Source organism: Tachypleus tridentatus, chromosome 3 (assembly GCF_004210375.1).
Source record: "Tachypleus tridentatus isolate NWPU-2018 chromosome 3, ASM421037v1, whole genome shotgun sequence".
In the NCBI taxonomy this organism is placed as follows: domain Eukaryota; kingdom Metazoa; phylum Arthropoda; class Merostomata; order Xiphosura; family Limulidae; genus Tachypleus; species Tachypleus tridentatus.
Genome location: NC_134827.1, coordinates 27,309,577 through 27,322,164, shown reverse-complemented (window position 1 = coordinate 27,322,164; position 12,588 = coordinate 27,309,577). Strand labels below are relative to the sequence as shown.

Here is a 12,588-nt window from a genome sequence, read left to right as displayed (position 1 = left end):
TTTAGTAACAGAGACTGCCATAGTTTTTATGAAATATTGAATTTCTGAAGCTAAACAACAGCTACTCTGCTTAATTGTGCTGTTATGAATTTTCCTCAACTTGATATAATTTAAGACCTGTATCTTATAATTTTATTTTTTTATCTAGTAACTGTTTTAAAGTAATGAGCTGTTCACATTAATTTTAGGTTTTTTTTTCCCCCTCTCATGTGACTTATAACTGCATTATGGTATCTTAATGGGAAAATTTAAGGCTTATAACACTAAAAATCAGTGTTTGATACTTACATAGAACACAGTATGGATAGCTCAGGTAATTTTGTGTTTATAAATTTAAGTTGAAAACCAGCAATTAAACAACCTTTAAGAGAGGTTAAAGTTTTCAAAGTGCTTTTTATCAGGATATATATGTTGTTATGTTAAATTCTAACAGGTTGTGAAATAAATAAGATTGAGAAAAACATTTACATTTTCCCAGCTTAATCTAGTTTGCATCATAACGGCTCTAAAGCATTTTCATAATATAATTAGCATCTCAATCACAACTCTAATTCTCTAATACTGAGGACCTGTAATGCTGAAAAGTGGGTTTCAACATGTGGTGGGTTAAGCTATTGTGCTTAAGTTAAAAAAAACAACAAAACAGGTAGTGTGTGACATACCATAGTAGCTTTGAAAAGTCTAGGTATTGGGATAGAGGTTGCTTTGACACTGAATAAATAAGGTATTTTGTAGTTGATGTGTTATTATTATCATATGCACACATTTTTACTTTCAGTCTTATAACAATTATATATGTTTATGAATATTTTCACAATGTTACCCTTTTCTTTCAACGTATTTTAGCACTACTGCTGGACTACGAAAAACACTTATTTCATTAAAGGAGACATGAATAGTCTTGCATTTGGAGCAGGAAGGTAAGTGACATTCATTTCATATCAAGCCTGAGCTACATCAGTAGTAGTTGCTGATATATCCTCATTTAAACAGTGTTACATCTATACTGTTAAAAGTTCTCTACAATATGAAAGTGTATGTTAAAACCTTCCAAGGATCTTGCAATAGTGTCAACTAAGTGTTAAAAAAGAAAAATAAATTTTCACATTGAGATTCATGGGTTATGCTACAAATAACTAAATCTTTTTCTCTGTAATCCACTTATTCAGAAATGTAAATTCACCCATTTAAGGTTGTTCAATATTCCTTTTAGATTTTATTGTAACTGTTTTTTTTTTTCTCACTCACCATTTTTAAGTGGTCAGTTTGGTTTGTGGTTGGATGAAGACTTATTTCATGGACGAAGTCACAATTGCGAAACTTATGAAAACGACACACTTTCTACTCACGAAGACTTTGTAGTAAAGGGAATCGAAGCTTGGGGTTTTGAAGGTTTCTAAGTACGTACCAATGCCAGCTGTGAACGTAATCAGTTTCTAACCATGTATACACACAAAAAAATGTTACTTGATATTTTGAATTTAGTAAGTACTTCAACTTTGTAACATTTTTAGTGAAATTTTAAAACAAAAATATTAATCACATTTATATTTTATTGCTGTTTTTACATTAATGCATGCGGTCTACAGTTACTATGTACAATATGTACATAGAAATTGTTGTTATATATTGGGCTGTAAACTCTTTGTGCTGTTTAAATGTCATTTGACACTTAAATCTTGTGTTAAATTTTTTAGTAAAATGAAAACGAATGTGAAACAGATACTCTAAGTAATTACACATAGGGCTGTTAAGACTGCTCACAGTTTTGTTGAAACTAATGACTATATGTAAGTTTGTTGATAATATATTAACCATTATTTAAGAATTAAAGTTTTGAATAAAAACAGTTTTTCTCTGAGTTAATAACTCACCAGATAATTGATACTTAAAATCATTAGCCCTCAGCAACTCCATTATCACAGAATTGAGAAACAACAATCTGATGGTGATATCATGGTTGTTATGAAATGTACATTTTGTCTTTGTTTTTTCTCAGTTTTTAGAGGTTATGTATTTCTATTTTATAATGTTTATATAACTGGTATAGAAATTTTGCTCCAGTTGTAGAAATATTACCTGAAAATGTTAAGAAAAACATTATTAGTACTTTAATGAAGTAATTAAATATACAAACACAAAATTTAAGCAACATTATAAATGACAAAGGTAGAAATCACTGTACACAATTGAAGAATAGTGGGTCACAAGTCAACATAAGCTTAGTGAGTTAAAAAAAAGATATAGATGTTTGTTTTTTTCCTTCTTGTATAAGTTGTATAAAAAATACATTTCCAATAAGGAAATTAAATTTCCACAGCTGTTACAAAAAGTTTAAATGTTTACAAAACCCTCATATTAAGTAAAATCTATACAACAGTCATTTTGACATGTTAATAGACAGTGGCACTGGCACTGTGTGGAAGGACAGACTTGTGGAATCCGTGATTGAGATGATTAATGTTATAAAACACATTTAAAACTTTTTAAATAGTCATCACACTATGTTGTACTACAAACTTTAGAATGCTCATATTACAAAGAGAGATGAGGATTACAAAACAACAACAAATGTTTGGAGTTGGGATTAGTTCACTCACTATCCACAAAAATGGTCTCTTACAAACATTAAATATGGTACAAAATTTTAGAAAAACTGTTCCTGATGAATGCTAATGCATTTCAGTGTAACTTTAAGGTGTTTTAAATAAGTAGGAAAACAAGGAGGATAGAAAGCGAGTTACACGTAATATTTAACATAAAATCATTTAACTGCTCGTGGGGCAACATGTTACATTCTACTGAACATGATTTTGGAGCATTCCAACATTAAGTGTAAAGAAAATTGACCAAAAAAAATAATGAAATCACCCATTTTTCTATTTCTAATATATGCAGGAATCTCCAGTTGTAATTAGTGGGATTAATTACCATATTGGTGGTAGTTTTTAAAATTTTGTATGTTAGTGGAGATTCTGTCCTTACCAATTTCATGGAACAACAAGTGATTTGGTGTATAAATAGTTTACAGAAATATGTTTAGAAAGTCAGTAGTTCACATCTTCACTGGAAGTTCTGGGGTTAAAGAAAAGTCGACTGAAGCTGTTTTACAGAAATAAATGTACAGGAAATCATGTTAAAGTAAAGTTGTTCAGTGCTCTATACTAACTGAAATGAAAAACAAATGAAAATGTTAGTCTATTTTTCAACAAAATCATGCAGATATCCTGAGTGAGATGGCTTAAGAAATGTAAAAGCACTTAAAGAATAACTTTCACAAACATTGTCTCAGTTGTATTAATTGAAATTAATATGAAACCCTTTTTTAATAACGAAAGAATGTAAAATGCATCATTGACAGAACTAAATATAACACGTACATGACTTTCACTTTAAAATTATTAAATGTATGCAAAATTGAGGCAATATGCAGTTAGCTTAATATTTCAATAATTTGCAACATCAAAAAAAACTTGAACACTTGTAAACTAATGTATTCAAAGGGTTTTTATTTAAAAAGACATTTCTGTATCTTTCATATTGCAAGCATGAATTACATTCATTGTTTTCCTTTTTTAATAACCTGTCAAGAGTGCAAATTGTGTTGATAATTACCACCAATAATTGTAAAATAAAATATTTTAAATTCAGATATGGAGTGGGGTTATTAACTATTAAAATCAAACCTCCAGTGGCAAAAATACGTTAACATTTGTAGTAATATGAAGTTGTTGTGTGTGTTAAACAGTTGTAAACAAGTTATTGAAAAGTTATAAATTTATGTGGAAGTAAACTTAATACATCTATGGTGCATACACTGTTTAGTTAACTAAGACTCATCCTGAACTAGTTAGCCAAAGCAAAAATTTATTTATACCTTGGTGGCCTTGAACTTAATATTTGAAGATTTCATCGTATAAGGTGCAGTATGGATTTCTATAATTTAAAATAGGAACTTAAGATTTATCATGATAAACAACGAAGAAAGCTAAGATGTTTTCAGACATATTGTGACTGCGAAGCTAACACTTTCTTTACATAAAATCAGATCTTACTGTATCGTATGATGATTGTTCTCGTTTAATTATACATAGTAAAACAAAAGTGGACATTGTGGATACTTGTTCCTTACTCTTTTAACTAATAGTGTCCCTCTTCAGACAAAAAAACCCATTAACATTAGAAATATAATAAAGTCGGTAAAACAGCAGGTAGAGCCTAAAAATGGAAGATGTATTGTGATTGTTAGAGCTCTTTATATTAAGAGAAAGTTTTATATTTCAGAAGAAAGTGTGTGTGTGTGTACCAACTAAATATGAAATTTTCATGTGATGGTTTGTAATTTATTAACTTGTGTCAATAATGTCCACAAAAATTACACAATAATTGATTAAAATGTCTTAAAATTCTCATAGTCCATTCTTAAGATTTATTAAAAACATTTTAAAATGATACAACAGTGATTTTTTTTTTTTTTTAAAGAAGAGCAGTTGTCACACAATCACAACTCTCTCAAGATCTGAAGTCTCCACTGTTTAAAACATATCTAAACACTGGGTCCTCTGGTGTTTGTGAGACTTCAAACAGAAACGCTGTTGAGAATCAATCTTCTAATCATTGCTCTTCTGCAAATTTCATGCAGAACTGGGTTAGAAAATTAAATTACAGGTGAATCAGTATTATTACAGAGAGGCTGCAGCCATAGTGGAACCAGTTAGAATTTACTAAGACACTGTAATAAGGTATCTCTGAGAGTTGGTCGGAGTTTAGAGTTTCCAGCACAGTAGATGTGAGTTGAATGTTCTTCCACTTGGATTAAGGTATCTTCTGTTTGCTATGGATGCGTAAAACAATCATGTGGTTAATGTCTTGGTCAGAAAAGTTAATACTGAATGAAACCTGAACAATATTTACAGTAAAGATTGAATGAATGACTGAAGTCACATGTTCTATACTGTATTGTCCAATTTTAATGGTAAAATAAACACTTGAAATACACATAAGGATGTCCCTTAACCTCAATGATTGGAAGTTAATTTATACAAATCTAGAATTCAAGGCCTATAATGTTAGGAAGATTTAAAATAAATATTAAACATTCAAAGAACATTTCTAATCTCAGTTATAAAATATGTCACACTGATGAAGTTTACCAGCAGAAGGTTCGTGTGACATACACAAAAATTAGCCATCATTAACAAAAGATGTGATGAAATATTAAAATGACTATATCAGAACACAGTACATCTTTTAAACACAGCTAAGACTTTCTCATACAAAATTGATTTAATAATATGAGTAAACAGCTGTGACTGTATTCTTACAATTTTTCTGTTCTATTACGTAATGAACAAGAACATAAGGTTTAGGGACAACAAGGTCCATGTTGGCTGTCCCATCCTCTAAACCAAACTAAAACTATAAAAAAAAATTAAAGCCAGCCTTTATCATTCATATATTTGTCAAGCTTTCTCTAAACTCATTCAAAGTGAACATTCCACAATATCTTAAGACTACCCTATTTGAAAAATTAAACTGTCTTAGCTGAAGATGGCTTCGATCTTGCCTCAATATATATTCGTTCTCTGGTTCTACAATTTCTACTGTTAAGTATGAAAAATAAACACTTCAATCATATCTCCTAACTCTTCTTTCTTTTTTTAAGGATATATATCTCATTATGTGATAACCACTCTGTGTCAGGTACTGTTTCAGTAACCCTTCTCAACAATTATGTTTTTCCTAAGGTAAGGAGCCCAAGTCTGAAAACAATACTCAAAATGTACTTTAACGAGTGACCTATACAAAGAAATTATAACCTCTTTAGACTTGTATTCAAGGTTTCTGTAGATACAAGCTACAGTCCTAATTACCCTATCACTAGCAACAACACACTGCTTGAATAACTTTAGAAACTGATCAAACATTACACCAAAATCCTAAGCTTTCATGACACTGTCAAGATTATTCTCATCGATATTATAATAACCCACATGCAGTATTTTGTATTTATCATAATTAAAACCCATCTACCACTTATTTGCCCAACTCACTAAATTGTCAATCATTTTGTAAATCAGAAGCATCCTCTTCAAAGCCAACAATGCCAAAGTCCTTCATGTTATCAGTAAATTTAAGTAATTTATTGACCATTTCTTCCTCTAGGTCGTTAATGTAAATTGAAGAGAGCAATGGTCCTAAGACTGAACCCCTGAGGTACACACACATCACTTGCAACATTAATCCACTTTGACTGAACTCAATTTATAACAACCCTCTGCTTTCTTCCAGCAAGCCACTCTTCTATCTAATTAGTTTAACTTATCTCCCCACATCTATAAAGAGGATTTTCTTTGCAAGCCTTTTATGTGGCACTTTGTCAGATACTTTCTGAAAATCCAAATATGCCAAATCTACACCCTTACCCTCATCTTACGTTTACAACGACATATTCAAAACATGTAAATAGATTTTGTAAGGCAAGATTTTCTCTTAAGGAAACTATGTTGATTATTCGATAAAATTCTAAACTTTATTAAATTACTTTGGACTTTTCAAAACTTTTACAACTGGTGCAAGACATAGGCCTATAATTACTGTGGCAACATCTCTTACCTCCCTTGAAGATAGGAGTGACATCAGCTAATTTTCAACCTATTGGTACTTGCCTACTGTTCAAGGACTAACAAAAAAATTGTGGCAAGTGGCTCACATATCCAATCCTTGATCTACTTTAAAACCCTCAAGGAAACATTATCTGGCCCAATTTTATTTTAAGAAGCTCAGAATTTATGTAGTTGTCTTTTCAACTTTGTTTTCATCTATCAATTGCCCAAAATTAGTAAAAACTGAAGAAAGAGCAGAATTTAATAAACTATTCATTTCATAATCGTCAGATACAAGCCATCTTTTATCATCCCTCAAGATCCTATCCTAATCCTAACAATTTGTTTACCCCTAATATACTTAAAAACATCTTTACAGTCAAGTTTTCAGTCAAATTTTTTCATACATCCTTTTGGATGTCATAATTTCTGCTTGACTGACTATCTTGATCTTCTATGATACCAGTCAAATTTTTTCATACATCCTTTTGGATGTCATAATTTCCTGCTTGACTAACTTTCTTGATCTTCTATGATACCAGTCAAATTTTTTCATACATCCTTTTGGATGTCATAATTTCCTGCTTGACTGACTATCTTGATCTTCTATGATACCAGTCAAATTTTTTCATACATCCTTTTGGATGTCATAATTTCCTGCTTGACTAACTTTCTTGATCTTCTATGATACCAGTTAAATTTCTTAAATTTATCTTTTGTATCCTTTGTGAATCAACCTGTTTCCTTACTTGTAGCTTCCCTTTTTCTTCTGTAAGGAATATATTTATTTTGAATATTAAAAATTTTTTTTCTTTAACAATTTTTTGCACACTTGCTCAGTGTCTCCAAGTAATTTAGCTGTCCAAATTAAGAGAGATAATTCTTGTTGCATCCCTTCAAAGTTTACTTTTTTAAAAATTTGGAATCAAATTATCATTATTCCTCATTTCTGTGTGCAATAAAACATCAAACCTAATACAGCAATGATCACTTGTACCTAAATGTTCCCCAATTTCCATCCTCTTAACTATTTCTATATTAGAAGTTAATAATAAACCTAAAATAGCATTATTTCTAGTAGGTTTCTTATCCAATTGGTGAAGAAATCCATCTTGAACAGTTTCCAGAATCCTTCCTCCCTCACGGTTTGACTATAACATTTCCTAATCAATATGTCTGAAATTAAAATTACACAATCATGAATTAATTAACAGATAAAAACTTAATCTCACTGTAAGCTTTCTCACTAATTTCAGCAGTTTCAACTGGTGGTCTGTAACAGATTCCAACTAAGAGCACTAACAGAAACCCAACTGCATTCGACCTCCTTCCTATTTTCCTTAATAGTCTCAGTGTCAACATGATGGAACTTGCACTTTACATACACAGCCACTTCTTCCCTCTCTTTATTACTCTGCCCCAGTTAAATAACCTATAATCGTGTATTAGAGAGAAATTTCTGTCATCAAAATCACCTACATCTATCCATGTTTCAGTTCTTCCAATGATATAAAAATCTTTTATTCCTACCAGTGACCTAAAGACATCTATTTTATTTCTTATACTTCTAACATTACAATAGTAACAGCTAAGCCTATTCCTATAACTATTGTTATACTGACTCCCTGTGCTAATTTTTCTCTACATCTTAATTTTATTTAATGTAGTTTATCTTTGTCCTCACCACTATCTAGTCACAATTTAAAACTTCCCTTACAGCTGTGTTATAGCCCTTACAAACATGTCAGATCCTTTCCAACTGTAAACCATCCATTTCAAAAAGTTCCCTCCTGCCACTGAATTAATGCCACATGTCCAACCAGCTAGCCTGCAGATTCTTACACATCAATTTCAGCCTAACATGTAATTCTACTGACCCATTCAAAATTTCAACTCAACAATTAATTCATGGCCTGTATCTTTACTTTTATCAACCCCTTGTACTTACTAATTATCTCCTCTGGCTTACACTTCCCTATATTATCAGACCTTACATGCACATTAAAGTTTGCATCATTGCCAGTCCCATTCATTATATCTCTTTCTCTGTTAGTTATATCTTCAACCTGTGCCCCAGGGTAATCTCTTTTTCTCTTTATTTACCCCATGGACTATTCTATCCACATTCCATGTCAAGGAATCACCTATAACTGTAACATCTTTAAGTTCATAATTCATATTCTTATCCATTCCTGTTGTTTTTCCTTTCTCAGACTGAAACCTGCTGTTCAATATAATAAAGTCTTTACAATTAAGTTTACTACTTTTAACCCTAATATTATCTTTTCTAACCTCCTGAATATTATTGTTAATCTTAGCCGATGCATCCCTTATTTATCTGTTAATTTTTCTAAACCAAAATGTGAAATGTAATGAAGAAAAGATGACAAAGAGGCCTATTCTACTCCCCCAGCACCAGATCATTCCTGCATACTGGCACCATTGATGTCTTTTTGACAAAAATCACAAAATGTCCATTTCTGCACACTTCATGTCTACTTTTCTGATCAACTGATAACAAGTCAACAGCCTTTCCATTCATACATTTTTAATTGCGTTGGTATCAAATCACTGTAAACAATAGATTACATCATTTGGTAAACCTTATTGCACATCTCAATAATGCAACAGTTCAGATACAAAGTGATTTTCTTGCTCAGATTAAAAAAATACTTCATCTGAAAATTGTTGAATTTCTTTCTATAATATCTCTAAAACCTCCTAAATAAATACTGTTTGTTTCATTTTCAGTAAAAATTTATATTTTATCCATAATTTTTTCTACTCTAACACTATATGCTTTTGGTCAATTTGACTGACCTTGTAACCACCATATAAAAATACAAAATAAATCTAAATTACCCTTTTTTAGTTTTAGAATGACTGCAAATTTTAAAAGGAAACTAGAGTTCTTTATCCAAAACAACTTAAAGCTCACAACATTATATCTTTTTCTACTTTAATTTATTGTTTTCTTACCATTTGAACAATGTATAACTAACAATCTTGCCAAACGTATAAAATTCTTGAAAAAAAAAAAGCTCATTTTTAGGGTGCAAAATTACATAACACATAAGCTGTTCACGAGTATACTTTGTGAGTAATTAGTTATTTGTCTTTGTCTTACCTAATTTATCCTAATAAGTTTTTGATCTTAATATCTTTCTTACTTTTATAATAATCAATACAAAATACCCGTGAAATATAGTACCGACCTGGGTCTTCTTGTGTTTTGTTGTCTCCTGCTAATGATACTAAAGTCCATTTTTTGTTTTATTTCTAGTACACTAAATAATTTTTACAGAATTGAGCATTCCACCTAAGATCACAAAATAAAAGCACACAACATCCTATAATTATTGTGAATTTTTCTGGCTTTCTATGTAAAAAAAGCCTTCAAAAGTTAACCTAAACTTGTCAATGCGACTTCCATGAGAATAAAGTGGAGACAATAGACAATTCTCTGAAAACATAATATACTATGGCATTTGACAGATTAAAACTTTGTCTTTTTATTGGCTGTAAATAATATAGTATAAAATGTTACAGAACACTATTAGTAACTTGTAAAAGGTGGGCATGGCAGTGGGTTTTATTTTGTAGTTTATAGCTCTGTATATGTACATGATTGAAGGCTATAAAAATTTTGTTTTACTTGAATAATATCTACATTATTATGACAAACACCATACTCCTAGGAAAAATGATAAATAAATTAGACAATAGGAATGATCTTGAGAACAAATGTCACAATTCTCATACTGGGGGAAATTAAAGAAAATTTTATACATTTCCTTATAAAGTTAAAAACTTATAGAACTTTAAAATTTGATTTACTAGCTTGTTCGTATACAATAATAAAGATCTAGCCAATTTTTTATTGTAACTCTTAATAGTTGTAACATTGGACCTTGACATGCCTTTGGTGAGAGTGTTAATCTGTATCAGCATATGAATCTGTAATGAACAGAGTAAAATTTAACACAGTAAGGTAGAGTTCAGAATGTATAGCTGTACTCATCATGCTTCACTGAATTTTAAACATTTCATAATCTGGTCCTGGATTTCCACTAAAAACCTGAAAAAACTACTCATTAAGCCAAGTTATCTGCTGAAGAAATGAAACATTTTAATTTTCTCACATTTTTTCCTCTCTAACCAGCTGATGCGAGCCGATAGTTCAACAAAAACACAAATGACAACCAGTCATATTATAATGAATAACACTGCACAACAAAGTTTTTGCTTCTTGAACACTGTTGGGTGTTCCTTATAGATTTTTGGTTGCTGATCATGAAAATCACATCCAAATTTGCCAATCACATATGGTTTCATCGAAATATTCAGTTTCACCAGGACATTGCTACAATGGAAAAACGTTATCAGGGCAACTGGAATCTGTCAATGCTTGTTGACTACTGTTGGACACTGCAACGTGATGCACTGGACACTGAATACAAACGAAAATCAGCAGCAAAACAATTTTAATTATGTTGAACTTAATAGCGTATTAGAAACACAAACGCAATTAAATACGTTCTTGCCAGTAAACAGTTAACTGTCTATTTCTCATAGTTCCTACGTGATGAAGTAAAACCAAAACTATATTTGTGCATACCCACCAGGTACCTGTCACAATCAGCAAAAACTTTTCAGTAAGCAAAACTTTTCAAAAAAATTGTTGTGTAGTGTAATTGGCCCACTTGTGACATATTCCTTTCACTGAATAATCAAAAGTCAAATAATGGAACTGTGAAAAATAATCTTTTAGCCAGCAATTAAGTGTCACTATTTTACATTTCCTAGTCAGTTTACAAGTAAAACATTTTTAAAACATATACTAACATATCACAGAGATAAGTTTTCATTTTTGTAAAAACATATAACACTATTACCTTGCATTAAATCCTTTATAAACATGTTGATCTAAACAAATAGTAGCTGACACTACACTTCATGTTTGGTAAGTTAAAACTGACATACATAGTCATGTTGTCAGCAAATATCACAAAATGAACTTACCAAATGAACCACAAAACCAGTTGAGCTATCTTCTACTTTAACATCAATAATCCCAGCCTAAAACAGAAAGATTTAAGAAACTGAACGAAAAACATTATGTATTACTATTAAGATTATAGTTTTGAATTATAAGACACAACAGAGTTTTCTTAAATATTTTGTTTCCTATTTAAATCATGCTTAATAATAACTTTAGAAATATTTTCTGCTACAAGATAAGTTTTTTACACAAAAATATAAGTGTGAAAGATCACAATAACAGATAAGAATGGAATTTGTAGCATGTTAAGTATGTGAAAAAAAGGAAAGAGTTGTTCATTACTTTAAGGTTTTAAATTAGTTGTTCTATATTTCACTCTAAACACTGTCAAATTTTCTTTAGTTGCTGCTCAGTATTGCTTCACAAAACATTAATTTCTGTTTATAGCAGTGGTAGTTAATTAAAAATGAATCCTGTGACATCAGATTAGATTAATCAGTTTCTGTTAGTGTTCCAATCAGCTCTAACCAGAGGATAGAAAACCAACAACTTACCCAACTATAAAATATCCTGATTACAAAGTACAACTCGCCTCACCCCACTATACAATACTCTGATTTAACCAACTACAATGTACCCCACAGCAATATAAAATAACCTGATTTCTCCAACCACAACAACATTAAAATAACCTGATGTGCAAGTCTTTAAAGAATAAATGTTGACACAAACTTATAAAATTGTGAGATCCATAAGTGTGCAGGAACATCATTCCATTTTTACACTTCAGCTTCTTGGGAACAGTTTGTGTGTGTGTGTGTGTGTGCACACGAGTTCTTAAAACAGGCTGAATCTATACTCTAAATTTTACATTCTCTTTCCTTTAGTTTGTGTGAAGAGGGAAAGAAATAATACAATCTAGACAAGTTTTGAAATACACAGCATCACAATACAAGACACTAAGGGATAGAGTGTATGATA

The 12,588-nt window shown here is 30.8% G+C and overlaps 2 protein-coding genes across 20 annotated transcripts in view; one reads left to right on the top strand and one right to left on the bottom strand.

The window, feature by feature from the left end:
* The window catches only part of LOC143246592 (oxidation resistance protein 1-like), a 47,430-nt gene extending 45,583 nt beyond the window's left edge, over positions 1–1,847 (top strand). For all 19 annotated transcript variants that reach the window (XM_076493583.1, XM_076493568.1, XM_076493574.1 and 16 more), the window contains 2 exons: positions 847–920; positions 1,259–1,847. In XM_076493583.1, the coding sequence (XP_076349698.1) occupies positions 847–920; positions 1,259–1,400 (216 nt within the window). In that variant the 3' untranslated portion in view covers positions 1,401–1,847. The remainder of the gene's footprint in view (positions 1–846; positions 921–1,258) is intronic.
* Positions 1,848–4,389: 2,542 nt separating this feature from the next.
* Positions 4,390–12,588, bottom strand: part of IntS9 (integrator complex subunit 9) — a 58,061-nt gene continuing 49,862 nt past the window's right edge. Inside the window, 2 exon segments of the mRNA XM_076493586.1 lie at positions 4,390–4,834; positions 11,628–11,684. Coding sequence (XP_076349701.1) covers positions 4,715–4,834; positions 11,628–11,684 — 177 coding nt within the window. The 3' untranslated portion in view covers positions 4,390–4,714.